This window comes from Juglans microcarpa x Juglans regia, chromosome 1D, assembly GCF_004785595.1.
Source record: "Juglans microcarpa x Juglans regia isolate MS1-56 chromosome 1D, Jm3101_v1.0, whole genome shotgun sequence".
NCBI classification, from domain to species: domain Eukaryota; kingdom Viridiplantae; phylum Streptophyta; class Magnoliopsida; order Fagales; family Juglandaceae; genus Juglans; species Juglans microcarpa x Juglans regia.
The window spans coordinates 4,388,328-4,414,169 of NC_054594.1; the positions used below are offsets into that span (position 1 = coordinate 4,388,328).

General features: G+C 36.4%; 1 protein-coding gene across 10 annotated transcripts in view; it reads left to right on the forward strand.

Annotated features, from left to right (window-relative positions):
- The window catches only part of LOC121253267 (7-methyl-GTP pyrophosphatase-like), a 48,123-nt gene continuing 22,281 nt past the window's right edge, over window positions 1-25,842 (forward strand). The window contains exons 1-10 of one of the 10 annotated variants that reach the window (XR_005938395.1): window positions 2-132; window positions 529-600; window positions 843-917; window positions 1,168-1,251; window positions 1,997-2,111; window positions 2,194-2,285; window positions 2,605-2,646; window positions 2,770-2,866; window positions 10,531-10,618; window positions 10,667-10,735. Coding sequence is in view for 8 of the 10 variants with exons in the window: in XM_041153269.1 (XP_041009203.1) it covers window positions 106-132; window positions 529-600; window positions 843-917; window positions 1,168-1,251; window positions 1,997-2,111; window positions 2,194-2,285; window positions 2,605-2,646; window positions 2,770-2,850; window positions 3,334-3,411 (666 nt within the window). In the remaining 2 variants the exon portion in view is untranslated. The other 9 variants (XM_041153288.1, XR_005938388.1, XM_041153279.1 and 6 more) reach the window with 9 other exon arrangements.

A 25,842-nucleotide genomic window follows, 5' to 3' on the forward strand; every position in this document is an offset into this window, starting at 1 on the left:
GACAAAAGAAAAAGGAAAGCTCCTTTCCTCTCTCTACAGCCAAGTCTTGGAGTACTCGAAAGCCTCATCTACAGGAGGAGCGTGAAAGAAAGAAGATATAAGAAGATGTCTACCAACAGTTCCGCATTTACGGTACATTTCTTGCACCGTACATGATTTTCCCAACCTCTTTGTCTGTCTTCCCTACATGACAATAGGAAAAGAAAGAGAGGAAAAGAGTGCCCAAAATACCATTGTTGTTGTGCCGCAAAAGTATCGTACAATATTGTCTATTCGTTTGAACTTATGTAGCTTCTATAAAGATACGACAAACTCTTTTGTTATGATTATTGTACTTCTTTTCGCTAACGTTTTCCTGATTTCAAAATGGTCGGATTAGCCAGAGATTAAAGGCTGTTACTTTTTTTTTTTTTTTTTGTGTCTTTTGTTGAGCCCCCGGGGGGGGGGGGGGGGGGGGGGGGGGGGGGGGGGGGGGTGGGGTGGTGGGGCGGGTTTATAAATGTTATTTTTCACTTGGTTTTATGACAGATAATTTTGGGTTCATCGTCGATGGCTCGCCGACAAATTTTAACGGAGATGGGATATGAGTTCACTATAATGGTATGGTCATATTAGTGAAAAAAAGCTTTCTTTATCTGGGATGGAGCCTGTTAGAATATTTAATGAACTGAATAAATTTATTCTTCCATATCTTGTAAACTTGAGCAATGAGCACGGTACAAAGCAGTTTCCTATGTTTTGATCCTTTCTCTTAATTTATTATTCCTTCCATTCAGTTAAGTAATCGATAAATTGAGTTGATTTAACAGAGCTTCACAAGATTAACCGGGCTTGTGAATTAGAGTGCAGACATAGATGAGAAAGTTATTAGGAGGGAAAAGCCAGCAGATTTGGTAATGGCTCTAGCTGAAGCGAAGGTATATTTAATTCTTAGCTCTCTCTAGCTATTGAACCTCTAGGAATAGGAGCTCAATGTTAATTGTATGCATCTGTGTGTAGTTACCCTGTAGTTGTATAATTTGAACTCCTTTCCCTGTAATTTCGTTTACATAAATTAAAGTTTTCAGCCCCCATAAATTATCATGGGAACGTCATTTGTTCCCCATCTTTCTGTGATTTTGGGTACATTATTTGTGTTATATACTTGTATGATGATTTTCTTCTTAGGCAGATGCCATTGTATCCAGGCTCAAAAGTACAGCTCAATTTGAGGTGGAGGCTCATTCAACACTGTTGATAACTGCAGATACAGTATGCCTTGATTCCCCTTTAGTTACTACCTTTTTGATAATTTAACTGATTTTAGCATAAACTAGATCCTTCTACTTTCTCTCAGGTAATACCTGAACAACTGGTTTTCTTATTTTTCTGTGCCATGATTACCCATAAGTGACAGTTCTAGTAATTGATGAATCTATCTACTTTTAAGAGCTGAATGGGGACCAGGTCTTTTGATACCTACGTACTTGAGTTGCAATGCAGTTGAACTTGCACTGAGCTTGATTTATAAACTACTTGATACCACACCTATTATATGAGATGGCTCTGTAAGATGAGTATGGGAAGAATATATGTTTCGAGCCTATTCTCCCTGTCTTGTTCATGCAGTTTGTCTAAATTGCCAAATTTTATTGGTTTTTCATGAATAATCTTCTTGATAAGTTTTAATCATAAATCCTACTTCTAACTGCTCATTGTTTTTCAAACACAATTAAAACTTTAAGGGGTTATAATCACCTTATAACCCCTTAAAGGCGTCCAAGTTACAAGAATGTATAATAATCCAGGCAATGGAATTTTCCTCAATCCCATGCAAGATTGACACTTCTTTTGAACATATTTTCTCATATCTAATCTACACACAACCTGCTGGGTTTTGGGCTAGCATATTCTTCTCGTTCCTCACAACATATACATCCTTTGCCTTTTATGATTATGAAGATGCCCCTTACTATTTATAGAGCCTCTTTGGCTTCTGTATTTTTTGCATGTAGAGATCATTCAAGGTTATTTCTTACTGCTCCATCTAATTGATTTTGAGGTGGTGGTGTATGAAGGGATAATCAGAGAAAAACCATCCAGCAAGGAAGAAGCGCGGGAGTTTATCAAAGGTTTGCTTAATGCTCTTCACTCTCACCATTTCTCATTCAAAAGTTGAGCTCGATTTGATGGTCACATTCCTGTGGGTTGCAGGATATTCTGGCGGTCAAGCAGAGGTGGTAGGATCTGTTCTTGTAACCAATCTTAAGACGGGAAAAAGAAAAGGTGGATGGGACAGAGCCGAGGTAATGGTTTCTAGCACTTTTATTTGGATGTGCTCTTCCTGATGAGTGAATATTACATGATTTTAAGCCCACCTAATCTCAGAACAAGTTAAAAATGTATTTATCTACGTATGAAAAGGGTATTGCTGCTGTTTTACATCATATCTCCTTTTCTTTACTCAGTTTCTGTCGGATTCACCTGGGTTTTTGTTATTGTAAAAAATTCCGTTATTGTTTTGCATATGGAGATCTAAATTTTAGCATGTCTATTTACTTCCCTTTTGAAGTAACCATGTAAATTAGCTTTGGAAAATTAATATTTTTCTGCATGGTGATATAGGTTTATTTTTATAACATACCAGATGAGGTCATTGATAGCCTGGTAAAATTCTTAAGATCCATATTCTCTTTGCTATTTGATATTTTTTGCCAGGAATCTTTCTTTTCAAATACTGTTTATTAACTCCGTCCTTGACTTCTTTGTTGACGAACGAGCTGCCCTCAGATCAACGAGGGATTTACACTCAATGTTGCGGGAGGTTTGATGCTGGAACATCCAATGACATTGCCTTTTGTGGAAGCAGTGGTCAGCAGAGCTTCCTGTCTCTCTCTCTCTCACACACACACATGCCCACACTTTGGAGGAGCTAGTTTTAGGCACCACACTGTTGTGGATGGCACCCAGACTATTCAAGTCTTTCTGACACTTAGCCACTCCAAAGAACTCGCCTGACTAGTGATCCACATCCCCAGTCAAAACCTTCTTCCTTATGCTCCATCAATGAGTTCTAACATTCTGCTTTATATTTCTGGTGTTCTAACTAACGGAGTTTCTGCCAGTCTCTCTATCAGGCATTGGCATGTTAACTCTTAACCAATGTTGTTGATTTGGACCATATTATGGTTTTGTTTGGTCTATCAAGGAGGCTGAACTGATTTGCATTTCTTCCTGAGCCGATTATAACATGCAAACGCTACGATACATTAAATAATTTTTCTTGTCACTTGCTAGGAGTTGTTGCCTTCCTCCAATTCTTGTGACATAAGCTCTGCTTTTGATATTTGGCAGGTGGGGACAACTGATACCGTTATGGGACTTCCTAAAGCTCTCACAGAAAAATGCATACTCGAAGCCCTATGGTTGTAGTGGCCATAGATTCTCTGTCAAAACCCCTCGTGGGATGGAGCTGAATCTGTAATGTTTTCCACCAGCATTTCATAGTGGTCTTCAAACCCTGTTCTGATACAAAGCTACAGATTGTTTGGTCATCAATTTTAATCTAAAGTTATAGTTGAACTTTCAACTTGAACGCACGGTATGTCTTCTGTTTCCTGTTCACGAGGCTCTGGGCTAAGCCAAACTTCAGAAAATGTTTGACTATGTCATCCATGGGATCATGAAACGCGTGGCACTACACCCATAGGAGGACCCAGGAATCGAGGGGCAGTTCACTTTGGTTTCCATAATGTAACGAAAATGATAATTAGAAAAGAGAATAATTAGAAAATGATAAAAAGAAAAACATTTAACAAAGCTTTTCAATGTAACGAAATTTGTGCATCAAGAAAAGAGAATAATTAACGTTTTCGTAGGTGGATTTCTGAAACTAAATATGCTCTTTATCAAGGTATATTTAGATGAAATATGGATAAATTTAGTTCTGCATTTTAGAAGAAAGGATTAGTTTTGTAGGATACAAAATCAAAACCCAAATAATAGGTTTAAACATCAACATTGACGGACTAACCTAATAATTAAGAATAATGCTATAATGCCTTTTAATTTGTACCACTCATTTTGCCTATTTGATATAAGATGGTGCTCGAAACACAAAAAGATGAAGACGAAAATCCTAAATTTGCTCTACTATTATATGTTTGTATTTTTACTTTTTTTAGTAAGTCATGTGACAGTGTATTAACACTACAAGAAATAAGGATTTTTGAGGCCAAAATTATTTCCAGCAACTAGTATTTTGTCACAAGAAGTAAATAATTACTGTTGCAAGGCTTCATTTCCGGTGAGTGGTTGAATCGCCGCAAAAACCACACTTTTCCCTGCATAAATTTAGCACTGCAAATACAATTGTTGCAAAACGTCAATACAATTGATGCAAAAAGACATTTTGCGACAATTTTTATTTGTGGCGATTCTAATTTTGCCACAAAACTCAAGTTTTGACATTTCCGTTCCTTTATTTCCAGTGAACAAAAAGTTGAGGCTAAAAACCACTTTTTGAGGGCAAGTCTATTGCGGCGGAATAAATTTTGGTCGCAAAAAGCCATTCTTCTTATTTGTGCATCCTTTATTTGCAACGATTAGGAATTTGTACCCTACTAGCTAGCTTGCGCGCATATCTTCAGCTAGCAACATATCTGATTGATTCTTTGAGGGTCAGTTCGATTACAGTAGCTTACAATCCCCAAAAATGAATCCTTTTCCCCGTTCCACTTTCTCCTCTTCTACACCGAGAAACTCAGGCTCATTTATCCATTTGGTATCAAGAGTCCGTCACATGAGCATTTTCTCAATCAATTTGAGATAATTTATTTTTTTAGATGACTAGTTTGGTTATCATAGGCTTGAATCCCCTTGATTCTATCCTCTCTGAATATTTCAATTAATGTTTAATAGTTTGACATGACTTGTAATCCACTGCTTGCAACTTTACTGTCTATATTCATTTCTTGGCTAATCGTAAACTTATTAAAAAGTCATTAATTAGAAGCAATTTGGTTTTGCTAAATTGGATTATTTTATAAAAAATGGATTATTTTATAAAAACATTCGAACGGCTAAATATTTGTTCGAACTAGATCTTCTGTGATGAATTAGGTCGTTTCAAAAAGTCAAACTCGTTCGAATACAAAAAATCTGTTCGAACGTAGAGTTAATATTTGTTTGAATGGTTTATAATTTATTGGAGACGTCTCAAAAAATGGATTATTTTATAAAAACGTTTGATCGGCTAAATATTTGTTCGAACTAGATCTTCTGTGATGAATTAAGTCTTTTCAAAAAGTCAAACTCGTTCGAATGCAAAAAATCCATTTGAACAAAGAGTTAATATTTGTTCGAATAGTTTATAATTTATTCAAATAGTAATCTTGGCGGGAAGTAATTTATTTTGCCGGAAAAAGTTTAAATTCGTTCGAACCTCAATTGGTTTGTTCGAACGGGAAAAATTTGGTGGAAAAATTTGGCAGGAAGGTTGCAAGATTGTTCGAACTACACATATTGCGTTCAAACACAACATTTATGCATTCGAACGGATCATTTGGTGGGAAATTAAATTAAAATTGGCGAAATTTTTTTTTAACCTTGTACGAATTCATAAATTAATTTTATGTAATTAATGTAAAAATATTTTAGTGATTTATTTTATGTTAAATAAGATTTTTAGTTAAATAAATATTACTTATAGTGTCATTTTTTATATTATCGTGAACATTAAGTAAAATGAAAAAAAAAAACATAATTAACAATAAACAAGCTAGCAAACACTATAAATAAAAATCATACATTTATTGCATCCCAAAAATATAATGTATGGCGGGAATATAATATATGACTATTTGAATATTTAAATTAATGATACAAAATATAAATAGTCATGATTGTCCATACAAAAAAGCTGATTTAATGCAAATAAAAGATATACACTACTGGGCCAAATTGTGTAGCATTGCCTCGACTCCAGCAAGACATGTCTCACTATCAGTCACTTGAGACATGAGCTTTGACTCAATCTCTGCGAGGGCAACCCGGACTGCATCAATGATCTCTGATGTCTGTGCACATATCTCTGCACACACGATATCTACAATCTCCTCACGAGTAGCAATATGTGATGCACTCTGTGTAGATACCTCATTAGACACGCCCTATGCACCTCCCTGAGTGTCGACTGCCTCTGTAGTGGGTGAACGAATTCGAAATCTAGAGTGTCCGGTGCTACGAGACAAGGTCGTCGAGTTGATCGGTCCAATTGACTCCTGAACACGCTCAAACGCATATGTCCTGACTCCTTTCGCTAAAAGTAATGGTGTGAGCAGAACTGTAACGCCCATCCTTGTGGTGGGACTTTTTATAAAATATTTGTAAAAATGACGACGGGAATTACCGTCCGATTTAAAACTTTTCACTTGCATACCGAGGGTGCAAGACTTTACGTTTATAAGATAAAATGTACTTTTAGAATTTGAGAGGTTTACAGCGGAAAACATTAATCTTAAAATAAAAGGCCTTATACATTTAAAATTCATGCCTAGTCTTACGTGCTCTTCCCCATGGGCCGCGTCCGTCCTAGCGCGTGCTTTTCATTCCGTCCTTTTGAGGGGGGAAGGACATGTATAAAAACTAAATGAGTCGATGACTCGTAAGCATTACTTCATACAGTTAAAATATAACAATATAGGTTTTCAATCATGCATTCATCATTCCATACATACTATACATACATGCATATGTGCGTTCTTTTGAAAACATCACTGGACGGGATTTTCTTTTAAAATGAGCTTTCCTTTCTTTAAAACGTGTCCCCCGTCACTGCCTTCATTTCTTCAAGAATACGTGCATTGATACATTCATGCATACATACATTCTTTCTTATCACTTTCATAGGCCGATACACACTGTTACGTCCCGTGTGTTAGGGTTAGCGGCCCTATGGCCAATGGATCCGCCCGTGGCCGTAGGTTGGAATCCCATTCTGTTAGGGTGCAGCACTGGGTGCACTACCAGCACTACTACTCGGCATTGCAATCTGCCCATTCATTCATTGGGTACCCTTTTCTATTCATTCATATGGCCGTTACGTATTTTCATACATTAAACGTTCAGTTCTTTCAGTCCTTTCTTACAGTCCATTCATTCATTCATGCCAGCTCGAATGAGCTGGAGCTTTCATTCTTTTCTTATATTTCATTTAACAGTCCTTTCATGAGAAAACATCGTTTCATGAGCATGGGTTTAAACTTCGTCTTTTCATGACATTCGTAAAAAACATCCGTTTATGACATCGTAAAACATTTAAAACATCGGCTTTCATGGCATCCATAAGCATCACCTCAAACGTCGTCTCTCATGGTGTCCACGAGCATCACCTCATAGTATCCATAAGAGCATCGGTTCGTAGGATCCATAAAAACATCCGTTTTCATGCCTTTCGTGCATTTACATCAGTTCGTTGATTTCTTAGAAAATACATACAATAGATAAATCGTATAGTCATCCATTCACATACGTACAATTAATACTTTTGGTTGCGTAAACAAGGGCTGCCAAGGAGGGCCGTACATACGTATACCATTGAACACTTAGCATTTTCTTCGGTAAAACTTCTTTCGTTTCGTGTCGTAAAGCATATTTAAGGAAAAGTGTTTCGTTTTCGTTTCTTTATACTTTAGAAGACTGTAGAAGAGTATGAACGTAATACTTACCTGGACTCCATGCTATTCGCATATCGTACAGTCCATTCATGTGCTTGTCAGATGGCAACCTACATACATACACATACCTTAACGTCATTCTCTATCTAGTACATAAATAACTTAAACTTAGAAAGCACAAGCTACACTTCACTTAGAACACTCTCCTTCTATCCCGTGCACTTACGTGCTCTTTACAATGTTAAAACCTTCGAGGACCACTTACGGTCACCACATCTTCCAACTCAACGTCTTGCCTCGAGTGCTCATTCACTAAAGTGGACCCATGATTTACCTTAGGATTAAGACACTAAGACATTCGTCTTATTCTTCTTACTAACCACATTCAACGCATGATTCCGACCGATGGAATCACGCATTTCAATCCTAGATAATACACCCATCACTGCTTTCATGCATCTTAGCCTATACTAAATTCTCATTCCCATCCATACAAGCTACACGGCTCTAAGCCAACCCTGAGGCTTAAACACCGCGTAACTATGCTTATGACAAATCACCCATTACATATGGTGAATCCGTCTAGTACATGTGTCTCACCAGTTAACACATGTACCTTACCCCCTTTATCACCTAAGATCAACATATAACACGTTGATCACCTGCTTGTGTAAACAAGTACCATACTCTGATACCAACCTTCTCTTAACTCGGCTAGCATGACTCCCCATGCTACCTGTATTTTTTGACAGTTCATCCCAACACTTGACATGACAAGACTCCATTCACAACCACGCCTTATGTCACATCATATAGCTCAAAACTATTCCCAAGCTACACAGTGACCTTGTCACGTTACTTGACATCCCACTACGTCATTTATCGCCAACTTCTAACTCATCACGAGTACGGTTCCTCACGTATTCTTGTCACATCGTGACATCTCTTCACGATCCTGCTACATCATTTCTACACTAATTCCTCACCTATCATAAGCATGACTGTCAGTAACCACGTCACTTCGTGACGTTGCCCAGTCATGCTTTCGTTGCGTACTCTTATACTTGTTCTGCTACTTCACGCGTACTCTTAGCCATAAGTCCATCACGGTGACACTTGTCACCTTAGACTACAGGCTACGCCATAACTACTTCGGGACACTGTCCCACAGTTCCCGACACTACTCATCACGTTCCACGCCCATCAATCATATAACCATCCTTATTTTTGCGACACGCCATACGGAGTGTCACTGCCTCGTGGAGTACACTCCACGTATACTCCATTTTCACACACTAGGTCACATCACCATTATGGCATACCCACCATATGGTGGTGCATCATTCCACTCCATGGAGTACACTCATCGTGTACTCCCTTCATACACACTACGCCACATCACTATTATGGCATATTTGCCATATGGTGCATCACTCCATTACATTGAGTACACTTCACGTCGACTCTATTCACATGCACTACGCCACATCACCATTATGGCATATCTGCCATATGGTGCATCACTCCACCATATAGAGTACACTCCACATGTACTCCCTTCACATACGCCACATCACCACTATGGTATACCCGCCATCTAGTGCATCACTCTACCATAAGTGACAGCTCTAGTAATTGATGAATCTACATTCTATTTTTAGAGCCGAATGAAGACCAGGTCTTTTGATACCTACATACTTGATTTACAATGCAGTTAAACTTGCACTAAGCATGCTTTATAAATTACTTGTAAGATACCACAACTATTATGTGAGATGGCTCTGTAAGATGAGTATGGGAAGAAGATATGTTTCGAGCCTATTTTCCCTGTCATGTTCATGCAGTTTGTCTAAATTGCAAAATTTTAATAGATTTTTCAGTCAATAATCATCTTTATAAATTTTAATCACAAATCCTACTTTCTAACTGCCCTTTTTTCTTTCCAAAAACAGTTAGAACTTTGACGGGTTATAATGACCTTATAAAGTTTATCTTCTGGACAATAATCTCTATGTTCATTGAGTAAAAGCTTCCAAGCTACAGGAATGTAGAATAATCCAGGCAGTGATTTTTTCCTCGATCCCATGCAAGATTGACACTTCTTTTGTACATAATTTTTTATATCTAATCTACACACAGCCTGATGGGTTTTGGGCAGGCGTATTCATCTCGTTCCTCACAGCATATACATCATTTGCCTTATATGATTATGAAGATGCCACTTACCATTTATAGAGCCTCTTTGGCTTTTGTATTTTTTGCATGTAGCGATCATTCAAGGTTATTTCTTACTGCTCCGTCTATTTGATTTTGAGGTGGTGGTGTATGAAGGGATAATCAGAGAAAAACCATCCAGCAAGGAAGAGAAGCACGGGAGTTTATCAAAGGTTTGCTTAATGCGCTTCACTCTCACCATTTCTCATTCAAAAGCTGAGCTGTATTTGATGTCACATCCCTGTGGGTTGCAGGATATTCTGGCGGTCAAGCAGAGGTGGTAGGATCTGTTCTTGTAACCAATCTAAGACTGGAAAAAGAAAAGGTGGATGGGACAGAGCCAAGGTAATGGTTTCTGGCACTTTTATTTGGATGTGCTCTTCCTGATGAGTGAATAATTCATGATTTTACGCCCACCTAATCTCAGGACATGTTAAAAATGTATTTATCTACATATGAAAAAGGTATTGTTGCTGTTTTACATCATATCTCCTTTTCTTTAATCAGTTTGTGTGGGATTCACCCGGATTTTTGTTATTGTAATGAATTCCGTTAATGTTTTGCATATAGAGATCTAAATTTTAGCATGTCTACTCACTTGCTAGGAGTTGTTGCCTTCCTCCAATTCCTGTGACATAAGCTCTGGTTTGATATTTGGCAGGTGGGGACAACTGATACCGTTATGGGACTTCCTAAAGCTCTCACAGAAAAATGCATACTCGAAGCCCTATAGTTGTAGTGGCCATAGATTCTTTGTCAAAACCCCTCGTGGGATGGAGCTGAATCTGTGTAATGTTTTCAACCAGCATTTCAAAGTGGTCTTCAAACCCTGTTCTGATACAAAACTACAGATTGTTTGGTCATCACTTTTTAATCTAAAGTTACAGTTGAACTTTTTAATCTAAACTACGAAATTTGTGCATCAAGAAAAGAGAATAATTAACGTTTTTGTAAGTGGATTTCTGAAACTAAATATGCTCTTTATTGAGGTATATTTAAAAGAAATATGGATAAATTTAGTTCTGCATTTTAGAAGAAAGGATTATTTTTGTAGGATACAAAATCAAAACCCAAATAATAGGTTTAAACATCGACATTGACGGACTAGCCTAATAATTAAGAATAATGTTATAATGTCTTTTAATTTGTACCACTCATTTTGCCTATTTGATATGGCACTACATAGCTTATTAAAAGAAGTTTAAAAATATATATTCAATATAAGATGGCGCTTTTTTTTTCTTTTTTATTTTTTTTTTAAATAGCCGGTAGCCATTCGCGACGTGACCCCAACCCAAGTTTATTATACAACCCTCACTTCTGGCAGAAGAATACCGTGGTAACAAAACAGACATAAGAAAAACGAACCAAATACAGATCACCCAAAAAATAAAACCACTCTCAAACAAGAAAGAAAACCACACATGCTCACTAAATAAGCCTATTTACGAAAGGATGGAAGACCCCATCTATCCAAACGAAGAATCCCCTTAAGATAAAGGGGTAACGAGTGCCTGTCTTCGTAAATCATGCTCTTACCCATTTCTCCCTCTCTAGCAAGAAAATCAGCCGCACTATTACCTTCCCGATATTGATGTATCACCATGAAATTCACCCCTTCTAGCTCCGCCCATAAATCCTCCCAAAAATCCCAAAGATACCATAAGGAGCATGTGCCTTTCCGAAGCCAGTCCACGACAATGCGCGAATCACTTTCAATTATCACATTCAAATACCGAAGCCATTTGCACAACCGAATTCCGTTCAAGATAACTTTTAATTCTGCACTATTATTCGTGCCTTGCCCAAAATGACTAGAAAAAGCCAATCGTACCTCACCACGACAGTCTCAAATGACACCACCACCTCATGAATTACCGGGATTTCCCCAACAGCTACCATCACAGTTCAGTTTAACCCAACCAGAAGGAGGCTTAACCCACGAAATCAGTCTACTTGGTCTCACACAAGTAGGACGATTCGGTAATTGGAGTTCCCGCACAATCTCCAAATCTGGCTGCATGAGCTTTCGCAAGGCTTTAGAGTGCTCTGCAATAGCACTAACCCAGTATCTAACTTGCCTCCAAACCTAGACCGCATTCAATTTCACACCCTCCATTCTTGCTTTACACCTTCTCTTCATATACACCATGTAATCACACACGGTATCACCCAAATTAAAATGCCTTTAATAGTTTATTTCCCGGCATAAGCAAACCGAGATCCCCAACAGCACACTAGCCCGACGCCAAACTTCCGCAACAACTTCACCTAATGATAAAATGTGATCCATATCCTCCTGACACCTCTGCGCACAACAGTCACATGCCGAAGCCATTTGAATTCCTTTGGCCTGCACTCTATCATCTATAGCTAAACATCGGAACCATACTTTCCATAAACAAATGGAGATTCTTTTAGGCAGTAAAGGGTGCGACAGCCAATTATGCCAAACCAGATTTTCTCTTCTACTTCTCACTGCCTCCCACGCTATTCTTGTGGAGAATTTCCCATCAAGAGCTGGCTTCCAAATGCCAAAATCCACACCTCTTTTACCAACCAGGACATTTTGCAAAATTTCCATTGTTTTTCCAGCTCCAACCAACTCTAGCAAAAAATCTGAATTCTAGGTGTTCTGCTGCCAGCAATCACGAATGCAAAGCTTCGTATTTGACATCACCTGAGTGCTTACCGACAGCTGGCCCGAAGCCAACCACCTATCAAAGCAAAAAGAAGAGTTCCCACTGTTGAGTATTTGGAGTCTGGTTCACGCCGCTCGAGCGAAGCGTCTAGCCGCTCGAGCGAATACAAGTCAGAGAGCTTCGCTCGAAGAGAGCTCGACAGACTGCTCGAGCAGAAGCAAGTCAGAGAGGTTCGCTAGATGACCGCTCGACTCACGGCTCGAGCGGAGGGAATTCAGAGAGCTTCGCTTAAGGAGCCGCTCGACTCACGGCTCGAGCGATTGCGGGAAACAGGTTCGCTCGACGCGGGCTCGACACGCCGCTCGAGCGAACATCATTAATTCTGCTATTTTAGGGTTTCCGCCGTATAACATATATATAGTGTTGTTGTTTGATTTGTACAGTATGACAGTGAACAGTAGCCGTTCTACACCATTGTATTGTGATTCCTCAAGTAATACAAATCCTCTGCAACTCCCGTGGACGTAGGCACTTTGCCGAACCACGTAAATATTGTGTCGTGTGTGATTGCTTATTTTTCTCGTGTCTATATTCACTTTATTGTCATCGTTTTTCACAACACCCACCGCACACCACGTTTTCATATTGTCCATAACTTCCGGGATTGTAGCCACCATAGCTCTCCAAAACCTCGAGTCAACTAGCCTCTCCATCCGGGTAAGAACATGGTTATTCCTGCAATATTTGGCCCTAAAAAAATCCGCCCATAAATTGTTAGAGGTGAGTAATCTGAAAGCAAGTTTCATATGGAGCGATTTCTGAACTTCTTTAAGATCTCGTACGCCCAAACCCCCTTCCGAAGTTGGTTTACACACTTTCCCCCAAGAACGCCAATGGATTTTCTTTTTTCCTTCCATCTTTCCCCACCAAAAATTAGCCAAAAGAGAATTAATGTGAGAGAACATGCCCAACGGAACATTAAGAACCGACATCAAATGAATGGGCAAGCTAGATAGGACATGTCTAAGCAACACCAAACGTCCACCTTGCAAAAGCAATTTATATTTCCACCCGGCAATTTTCTTTCGGATCTTATCCACCAGCGGCTCCAATATCCGAGATGTTAGCTAGCTTGAAACCAAAGGTGCACCCAAATATGTAACAGGGAAACTGCCTTCCGAGAAGCTTGGGGGCCATTGAAGGGCCTGAGCAAAAGTACGTCCACCCCCCCCCCCCCCAATGCAAAACTCGCTCCTTTTCCACCCCCATCCTCACCAAATCCATCTCCTGACCCCTCTCCCTTACCCCTCACAAGACTCACCCCTCCAGCAACACCCCCACTCCAACACGCCAAAACCCTAGCAGAGAAAATAAAATCGCCCGCCACGTCACTATTAATTAATGTTGAAGTATATTTCTCCTAGATTATTATATAAGATGGCGCTTGAAAAACAAAAAGGTGAAGACAAAATCCTAAATTCCCTCTACTGTGTTATGTTTGTATTTTTAATTTTTTTAGTAAGTCATGTGACAACGCATTAACAATATAAGAAATAAGGCTTTTTGCGGCCAAAATTATTTCCTGCGACTAGTATTTTGTTGCAACAAGTCAATGATTACTATTCCAATGCTTCATTTCCAATGAGTGGTTGAATCGTAGCAAAAACTGCACTTTTTCCGGCGTAAATTTAGTGCCGCAAATACAATTGTCACAAAATTTCAATACAATTGACACAAAAAAGACATTTTGCGACAATTTTTATTTGTGGTGATTCAAATTTTACCATAAAAACTGAAGTTTTAACATTTCCGTTCCTTTATTTCCGGCGAACAAAAAGTTGAGGCTAAAAACCACTTTTTGGGCCGGAATAAATTTTGGTCGCAAAATGTCATTCTTCTCATTTGTGCATCCTTTATTTGCAACGATTAGGAATTTGTACCCTACTAGCTAGCTTGCGCGCATAGAAGCAATTTGGTTTTGCTATGGCAAGAAGAAATTAGTTTTTGAAGATTTTATATCCACTAAATTCTCATGTTGTTGACATCACATATTTTCCAAGAGTAAACATAGGGAATTGAAGCCTTTTGACGTAGATAAGGATCAATATGTAACGTAGATCAAAATAAGTAATCATATCAAACCAGACCTTCTGATCACTTGAGTCTTGAATGAATCCAACAAATGATGAATGTTACGAACTTAGTCAATAAGGTGATGCATGAGAGCACGTAAATTTCTAAAGGCATTGGTTCTTCGAGATTTATATTAGTGTATTTTTACTTAAAAGTGGGGATAAATAAACATATGGATCGAGTGAGTTTTGCAGTATTTATTATTGTTAGTCATGTGAGTCTCACAAGGAACATTAAATAATCAATAAATATGGTGAACCAATTTTATATATGTATTGATGATCTTGTTCATTTACTCTAATCATGCTGTGAAAGTCACCAAAAATTCATTTAGATTCTAGCTAGCAAGCTTGTAGAACAATGTTAACGACATTCACTACAACAAATTTTAGTTTTAGGGATGAATTAAATTTCATCCCTAAAAGTAATTATTGGAGACGTCTCAAAAAATGGATGATTTTATAAAAACGTTCGAACGGCTAAATATCCATTCGAACTAGATATTCTGTGACGAATTAGGTCGTTTCAAAAAGCCAAACTCGTTCGAATGGCAAAAAATCCGTTGAAACATAGAATTAATGTTTGTTCGAATGGTTTATAATTTGTTCGAATAGTAATCTTGGCGGGAAAGTAATTTATTTTGCCGGAGAAAGCTCAAATCCATTCGAACCTCAATTGGTTTGTTCGAACGGTAAAGATTTGGTGGGAAAATTTAGCAGGAAGGTTGCAAGATTGTTCGAACTACGCATATTGCGTTTGAACACAACATTTATGCATTCGAATGGATCATTTGGTGGGAAATTAAATTAAAATTGGCGGGGATTTTTTAAACCTTGTTCGAACGGAACATAAAATAATTAGGAATTCATAAATTAATTTTATGTAATTAATGTAAAAATATTTTAGTGATTTATTTTATGTTAAATAAATATTACTTATAGTGTCATTTTTTATATTATAGTGAACATTAAGTAAAATGAAAAAAAAAAACATAATTAACAATAAACAAGCTAGCAAACACTACAAATAAAAAACATACATTAATTGCATCCCAAAAATATAATGTATGACTATTTGAATATTTAAATTAATGATACAAAATACAAATAGTCATGATTGTCCATACAAAAAAGCTCATTTAATTGAAATAAAAGATATACACTACTGGGCCAGATCGTGTAGCACTGCCTCGACTCCAGCAAGATGTGTCTCAATATCAGTCACTCGAGACATGAGCTTCGACTCAGTCTCTGCAAGGGTAACCTGGACTGCATCAATGATCTCTGATGTCTGTGCGCGTATCTCTGCACACACGATATCTGCAATCTCCTGACGAGTAGCAATACATGATGCACTCTGTGTAGATGCCTCATCAGACACGCCATGTGCACCTCCCTGAGTGTTGACCGCCTCTGTAGTGGGTGAACGAATACGAAATCTGGAGTGTTCGGTGCTACGAGACAAGGTCGTCGAGTTGATCGTTCCAATCGAGTCCCGAACACGCTCAAACGCATCTGTCCTGACTCCTTTCGCTAAAAGTAATGGTGTGAGCAGGATTCCAAACGACAATATATCTGTCATAAAATATTTTTGATAAGTAAAAGTATTATATATATCAAAAGGAGTAACCAAGTATACTAAATAAAATAAAACTCTACCTGTAGTAGTATAGGTGGCCTCTAAAATTATCCTAGCGAATATATATATCGCTAGGTCGATAGGCACCCCACAAGCGACCCGTAACGTAAATCGTGCCCGGTCCATTCTCACCTCAGTCTTGTGCAGTCGCTAATCGATGTTGTTGGCTATTATAATGTTGGTGATCTTGAGAAAACTAGATAAGTCCACATGTTTGATGCTCTTGCTCCCATCATAGGAAGGAGCGTCTGGACCCACCAGCAACTGACGAACCTCATTATCAGCGAGGTCATCGATCTCATCAGGCATCACAGTATTTCATCAAGATAGTTATGCTGTTTGAATGGTTTCCATAAATATTTTATCCGTTCAAACGTCTTACGAATACCGTTCCAAAGGGGAAAAAAATATTGCGTTAGTTATTATTATATTTGTTATATAATATAGTAAATATAAGCTTATACTACTTATATATATATACTTATACTACTTATATAATACTTCTACTTAATTATTATACACTTATATTTATACTAATATTTATATACTACTTATATATACTAATATACTACAATATATTATACTTATATATACAACTATATAATTATATACTACTATATATATAATATACTTATATATTTAATATACTTATATAATATACTCTTATATAATATATTTATAATACACTGCAATATCCTTATCTTCTACTATATATTTAGACTTATATATATTCTTAACATAATAAATATTATACTTTTTTTTTTAATAAAGAGTTAGGGCCACATGTCCAAGAGTGACCCATTCCCAAATTTATTAATAACAAACCCTCACTTATGGTAGAGGAATACCTTGGTTATAAATCAAGCATATCCAAAAATACACAACAAGCAATATGCCACAAAAAAAAAAAAAAAAAACCAAATCTTCCCAAGAAAGACTAAAAACAAGAATGATATAATAAGACCAACAATTCAAAGACCTCTCAGATAAGGCAATGACAATTTATCTGTGCGAAGCAATCCTTTCCAATGCTTTGGAACTCTCAATAAAGAACGCCAAACATAGGTCGAGCCTTGAGCTCCCATTTTAGCTAAATAATCCGCTGGTGCATTTCCTTCTCGATAAATATGGGTTATACCATAATCTCCACCTTCAAACAAGCCCATAGCCTCCTTCAAAAAATCTTCTAAATACCACACTCCACAACGCTTCTTCTGAACCCAGTATACACAAACCAAAGAATCAGATTCAATGTCCACATGAAGCAAGCCCAAAGAACGGTAATATTTTAACCCAATTAATAATCCCTTCAACTCAGCAAGATTATTGTATCCAACCCCAAGATGACACGAAAAAGAAAGCACCATATCACCCTTAAAATCCCGAATTACTCCTCCTGCACCTAAACTCCCAGGGTTGCCAAGGCTGCTTCCATCAATACTTAATTTGAATCTATCATATGTAGGCTTCACCCAATAAACCAATTTAACCGGCGTCGATTTGATCGGACTAACTGGAATATTCAATTCTCTCAACCTCTCCTCGTCAGCAAAAGCAAGCTTGCTTTGTAAAACTAGACATGCTACTTTGTATTTTCCTTATCTGCACACAAATAGACCTCCAAAGCACTTCCACCGATAAGCATTTATCTTCCATCCTTGCCTTACACCTACGTTGCCACAACTTCCAAATAATAATAGAAGGTAGCAGGCCCAACATACAACCCACCTGGGATTTGGTAGATGCACGTCGAAACCAAAGTAACACCAACTCAAACCAACGTTTATACCTATACTTTTATATATATAGTTATAAAATAAGATATATATAATATAATTATATATATATATATATTGTACGTTCAAACGGCCTATTATTACAGTTCGAATGGTTTAATTACCTGCAAATGGCAATTTACAGCGTTCGAACTTATAAAATATGTTGGCACCATTGCTAAGCTGTGGCGGGATCAATTTGCGCCATATTACACTTTCAATTATTAGTTCGAACGTATATAATTGATGTTCGAACGGGTGTGAGCTGAATTGATCCAGGCGGAAAATGTTTCTCGCTTCTTTGTTTTCGGGTTCGAACGGTTAGTAAATTTCGTTTGAATGAGAAAATAAGAAATAAGACGTCCAGAAGCACAAACGTACTGGACATTTGGGAATTTTTGTTTTAGAGATACAAAGAGCGTGAGAGAGATCGTGAGCGTGAGAAAGGGAGAGACCATGCTGACATCAACTCTTTCTTTCTCTTCAATTTGTTAAGTTTTTTTTTTTTTACTTTGATATTCTATTTCCATGGAATTTTTTTATTCAAAAACTCAAATTTATGTTCTCTTCAATTTAATTAGTTCTTTTCCTTTCTATTTTTGAACAAAAAATTAAGGTTAGAAGGATATATTTGTATTTGGATGTGGGAATATATTTGTGTTTTTACAATGTTTGTGAAATATCCATCTTATGAGATTGTGTTTATCCCATGAATGTATTCTCTGAGATTGTGTTTTGTCTCTATTTTGTGTTTAGAATCTGGGTTGCAACCGTTCGAACACAATGATTTCCCGCGAACGCGTTATCCTGTTCAAACAGAATTTGAAGTGTTCGAACGGTTGTACTCCTATGTTGTAATACTTAAACTCAAATTTAATACTTAAAAGATAATTTATTAAAAACTATAAGGTATAATTAAAAAATAAGTAAATTTAAATTATAATTAATACTTAAAAAATAAGAAACATAACATTTATTAATACTTAAATTAGAATTAATACTTTAAAGATAATTAGGTTAAAAGCTATATGGTATAATTAAAAAATAAGTAGAGATAAATTATAATTAATACCTAACAAAGAATAAACATATGGATGATCTCCCACTTAAATTAAAACTATAATGTATAATAAAAATTTAGTGAAATTAAATTATAATTATTATTTAAAGGATAATAAACATAAGAATTAAAAAAATACGTGATACTTAAATTTAAATTAAAACCTAAAATACACTAAACATAAGAATTATTAATACTTAAATAAAAATTTGTACTTATAAAATAAGAATAATATTGGTGATTTGGAATGTGATTTGATTTAAAATGTAATAATTGTAGGAGTTGGTTTACTAGTGGCATGGTTTACTAGTTTGGAGCTCGATGGATTTCAGTGTTATTTTTATATGCAATTGAACCTTAAGCCTGTTTGAGAGTTGTGGCCAAATATTTTCTTAAAGAATGTTTGGGTACAACTCTTGAATTGTCCAAAGTAGACAGTTTGGGATTTTATCATCTATGTAGTAGATATATTCAGTTTAAACTCTTGTGCTAGTCAATTAAAATTTTGGTTTAATGTTTCCTTACATTCTTCGGGTATGTGGTCCGTAAGTTTCTCGGCCCATGAATAGGGTCGACAACTTATCGTGACTAGCATACGTGGAGAATTGTAGGGAAATGCTACCAAAATTTTTATTAATATTAGAGTTTAAACTGAGTATATATGTGATGTAGATGATAGTCTCTCGAATGGGATATAACCAACTACCTTATCAAAATAAAAGCAATAAATATGAAAAGAATCTTGTAAATGTTTATCTTGTAAAAATGATTGTGTTCTCTTCTGGCAGCAATATACAAAATTTGATTCATGTCTAGTGTGTCATAAGTCAAGATGGACATCCGATAAGTGTAATGTATCCCAAAAAGTGTTAAGATATTTTTCGTTAATTCTTCGACTTCAAAGATTGTTTATGTCCCGATTGATTGCAGAAGATATGTCTTGAATCACACAGAAATAGTCCAAAATGAAAACTTCCTCTCACATACTACTGATTCCTTACAATGGAAGAAATTTGACATTGAGTATCCATGGTTTATCTAAGAACCTCACAATGTACGTCTTGGTTTAGTAACGGATGGTTTTAATCCATTTGGCAACATGAGCACTTCTCATAGTACTTGACTTGTCATATTAATGCTCTATAACTTGCCACCTTGTAAGTGTATGAACGATCCATATTTTATGATGACTATACTAATACCAAGACCAAGGTCACTAGGGAATGAATTAGATGTATATCTACAACCACTGATTGCAGAGTTGAAAGAGTTGTGGGATCAGGGTGTCAGTATATATAATGTGGCCTTGTCGCGAGAGTTCAAGATGCATGCTGCAGTGATGTAGACAATAAATGATTTTTCAGCATATTGAAATTTGTCTTAGTGGAGTACAAAAGGCAAAATGGCTTGTCCTATTTGCAATAAAAATACACACTCTCAGTGGTTGACAAATGGTAGGAAATTATGTTTCATGATACACCATCAATATTTACCACATGATCATAAATGACATTCAAATAGAACGATATTTGATGAAAGGTTGAGCGCAGGTTATCACCACCAGAATAGTCTGGGAATGATATTATCGTGCAATTGGGGATGTTTCAGAAAATAGATTTGGTAAAGATGCAAGAGTTCGAAAGAGAAAACAACAAGCATCGGAGTTTGTACTCTCCTTCATTCTTTGATGTAATGGTTCATTTGGTTGTGCAGCTACCTTTTGAGGCTTTAGTTGTTGGCCCAGTTCAGTATAGATGGATGTATCCTAGTGAACTATTTTTTGGAAAAATTAAGCAATCTGTGGAGAATAAAGCTCGTCCTGAAGGTCCAATTGCAGAGTCATACATTGATAATGAGTGTCATACATTTTGTTCAAAGTATTTCCATAGGGTTGATACTAGATTTACGAGACCGGATCAAAATCATGAAGGTGAATAAATGGGAGTCTCATCGACATTTACCTTGTTTTTCAAACCGTACGTCTCATAGGCGCACAAGGGGGCTATGACCTATGTGGACAAGAGTTTGAAAGAGCTCAACGGTATGCCTTGAATAATTGCGCAAAGATTGACTACTACTTGAGGTTAGTGATAATCCTCTAAATCAATACTATCTTTAAGTTCATGTATAATAATATAGTATAACTTGATAAAAATTAATAATTCACATGAACATGCGCAGTGAACATATACAACTACTTCGCATGAATGGCGTAACTGACGTAGAAAAGGCGCACGAAGAGGAATTCGCCTCGTGGTTTGAACATACATATTACTGTAAAGCCTTATCTTATAATACAAACTTCATACCACTAAACTCCACTTTTTGTTTCCTATCTAACATTGATATAACTATAATAATATTTATTCATGTAGGTTGTATTGAAATATAGTGAAAATTCAGAAGAAATCTCACCAGAACTTATGCTTTGGCACGTGGTCCGTCCAGGTGGGCCATTCAATACTTAGGATGTTTGGTGCGTGGATATAGATTTCACACAGCCGACAAAAAACGATATAAGAAAACTCAAAATTGTGAGGTCGTAGTCGAAGGAAGCCATGGAGATTATAACATTGATTTCTACGGAATTGTATAATATATCATAGCGTTAAAGTACGTGGGGGGATAAATAATCTGGTTGTTTAAATGTAATTGATGGGATGTCTCAAATCCTAGATTGGGAGTGCATAACAATGAATATTTTATGTGTCAATACATCTCGCACATGGTATGAGGATTATCTTTTCGTTCTCGTTTGCCAAGGGAATCAAGTTTTTTGTTTAGATGATTCGGAGTACGGGAACCCATGGTGGGTAATGAAGAAGTTTGCACCAAGAAATGTATATGATTACATTCCAGAGGTAGACAAACCATGTGAAGAAGTTGATAATTCAACAAATGAATAAGCCTATTAAGAAAATGAATCAGACATTAATCTATTTGTTGATCTAAGCCAATATGACATGGTTTCATTGCGTAGAGAAGATGTTCAACCCGAAGTAATTAAGGGTGAAATGTCGGAAGAACATGAATCAACTGAAATGCCTAGTGAGGATGAGGGTGACTGGTCTAGCAAAACTGATAGTGAATGAATTTCAAATAGATATTTGTATAAGTATCATTCTTATAAATATCCGTAATGTTTGTTTGAATAATAATTTATTACAATTTCAAACAGATATGACTCACAAGCGCAAAGCAACACGTGCGCCATCCCCATCCATTACCGACTCCTCGTGTGGTTCATTTGTCATCAATAGTGGGCCAACATCACCAAACTGAGAATAAGGTATTTTATCAAATTAAATACCTTATTTAATGCTCGATTTAAATAATATATTTCTATAAAATAAAAATAACTTAATTAAAATATGTACTTTAATTACTGTAAATATAGCTGTTGTAAGTCAACCCCGAGGTCGAGGCACTACAAGGGGTGTCTGCATAGAAAAAGTAAGGAAAGTAGGTAAAATTAAAGTTGATATTCCTAATGATCACACCGATGGCTCCGGAGATTCGACAGCGTGGCTTGCTAAAGTTTCCCAAGACGTGAAAGACCACATCAAAAATCGTTGCGTGGTAATAAGCTACATCCCAAGAAACTGAGTATAACATGTTAATTTAAAGTTACTGTGTATTTATACTAATTGTTTATAATTTTTGAAAGGACGAGTTTGAACTTAATTTTGGCCTACGAGAGATCGAAAAATGGTTAAGGAATTGATGTCGAATGCATTCCAGAGGTATAAAGGTCGATGCCATGCATACTATCAAAAGTTCAGTACTACAATAGAGGCGCTCCAAAATCCATTCCATGCAATGCCTCCAAACGAATGAGAGAAGGTTTGTGATATGTTTGAAGATCCTGCTTATCAGGTAATTTTGCTGCTATCTTTTTTTAATAGTATATGATAAATGTATTAAACATATAGACATAATATTTTTTTTAGCAACGGAGTACTGTGAACAAAGCAAATAGATCAAATTTAACGATACACCATCATGCAGGTTCTCGATCTTTTCATCGTTTGCCTAACAAAATGATAAGTTATTCTAATCCCCGTTAAATATGAACATATAATTCACTTTTCTGATTTAAGTTCTAATATAGATTTTCCTTTTGCAGAAAAAAAGAAAGTCCTTCTGACTATGATCTAACCCAATTGTATACTAAAGCATATAAAAATCATGATGGTATTTGAAACAATCCTGAAGCAGAGGCAAATTATATAAGTTTAAATTTATTTAATTCCATTGTCTAATAATATTTTTGTTACTTATACTAACTTTATATTTTTATTTTTGTATGACAAGATGATTTCTCTTAAGGAAACTTATGCGGATCAATCTGATGAATCATCTGTCGACGATGCTCAGATCTTTTCTCAAGTTCTTGGAACACATTCTGGATATTTGAGGGACTTAGAACGTTGCGTGAAGCCATCATCAACATCATCATCCTCTTCTCAAGCCATATTGAATGACGACAAAACTAAGGAATTGGAGGAAACAACACTTGAGATAGAACGATTGAGGTCTAAGGAAAAATAGCTGCTGACCCGATTAGATCAAGCAGTAGATTTTGAGGCGAGATTAGAAGAGAGGTTGCAGTTGAATAACCAAAAAATGTTTGAACAGTTCCAGTCAATTGTGATGTCTAAAAACTCTATGCCACCACAACAATCTTAAAATTTATTTTTTCATTACTTGTCTTTCTATTATAATGTTCCAAAACATTTGAACAATTGTGATATTTGAATTAAAATTTGTGTAATATTAGTATGAGATTTTTAATTAAATTATGTTCTATATGATTAATACCGTTCAAACAGTAAATAACATGTTTGAATGGTTAATAAACATTTATAAATCCATTTGAACAAGAACAAACTCATTCGAACAAAAATTAACGCATTCGAATGACAACTGAGAAATACAGTCCATATGTCCGTTCGAACAATAAAATATTTGTTCGAACAACATTTATATGCAAAACCTCGTTCAAACGGAAAGAATTTCAAAAATAAATAGTCGGTTCGAACAGACATAAATTATGTTTGAATACAAGTTATTTGAAAAATTTATTTGTTCGAACGCATAAAATTTTTTCGAACACTCCGTCTGTTCGAACAGGTTCAAATATAGTCATTTGTTTGAATGAATTTCTTTTAGTTCAAACGGTAAGTATCGGTTCGAACTGTACATTATTCCATTCGAACAACTTACTGAGATGAAAATGGTTCGTTGAAAAGAAATCTCGTTCAAACAATTTCGACTGATTCTATCCAATTTCATCCTTGAAAATAATATTTTGAGACGAAAATTTTGGAAGAAGTGCATGGATTATACAAGCTGGTTAGAAATCAAGACTAAGAAAGTTATATATATATATATATAAGAAAATTACAAATTTTCAGGTCCACCAAATATTGGTCCTTGACTTCCAGTACTTTGTCTGATCATATCATTACAAGAAATTAGGCTTTTTCTAGCGATCTTTAGATCGTCGCAAAAAAAATAGTCGCAAAAAGTCATTATTTGCGGCGATTTTTAATTCGCCGCGTAATTCCAACACAATTCATAAAACAATCTGAAGCTGAAATCACTTTTATTTATTTGCGGCGATTTTTTACCTATTGCGGCGACTTTTCTCGTCACAATAAACTATTTTAATTGTAGCAGCAATTTTATTTCCATCAAAATCAAAATCGCTGCAATATTCTCTTGTGGCGGAAAAAATAGTCGCCATAAAACTCATGTGTCCAAATTTATTATACTATTTGCGGCGAAGTTTAGTCGCGGTAAATGAGAATTCGCAACATTTTCTAAATTGTCGAATGAGCCTCGCATATTTTGCAGCGAAACTTTTAGTTTTTGCGGCGATAATAACTCACCGCAAAAAACTGCCAAAATTTAATTCGCCCACATTTTGCCCTTTTTCATTTCCTTCCAGCCGCTCCCCCTTCTCTCCCCAATCTGTCTTCGTTTCTCTTACGGTAAACAAAAAACCTAGAGGTATTTCTCACCATCTCTCTCTCTCTTCACAGTAGACCCTCTCTCTCTCTCCACTGCAAATTTCTTGTGGGTTTGCTGCTTCGCGTTTGTGTTCATTGTTGGAGTTCTGAGTTGCCAGTCGGTGGTAAGTGCCTTCTTCTTCTCTGCTTCTCACGAACCCACCCACATTCACTTCAAGTTAATTTCCACTCCCATGAAATTTCTGTGAAATGAATTTTATTTGTGCAGTCTGTGGGTTTTGGGAATTTTTCCTACGTTTTGTGAGGTAAGCTCCCTCCTATTTCTCCTCTGCTCACGCAACACTCATTTAACTTTATCTTATGTTTATCCTTTATCTTGATATTTCCCATGTTAAATGGCTAGGTACATACGGAGGGGAAAACAAGAATTTGGTTTTCCTCTGTTTGAGTCCGAGTCTCTGAAATGGCCCGGATAGAGTTTGATGATGATAATGGAAAGATGCTAACCTACTCTGCACAAGACAGGTACTTTGTTGGTGTTTATACAGTTTATTTACGGTGCCAAATGCACAATTAAATTGTGCATTTGGCACACAATCCCTTAAAATGAATATTGTCAGTATATACAAGGTGTTTGACTTGAGAATTTGGGTTTTGAGAACTTTTGGTTGAAATTGACTTGAACTTTATAATTCTTTTTGTTATTTGTTTTGCTTGCTGTTTTTATGTTATGTCTACCCAAAAATCATG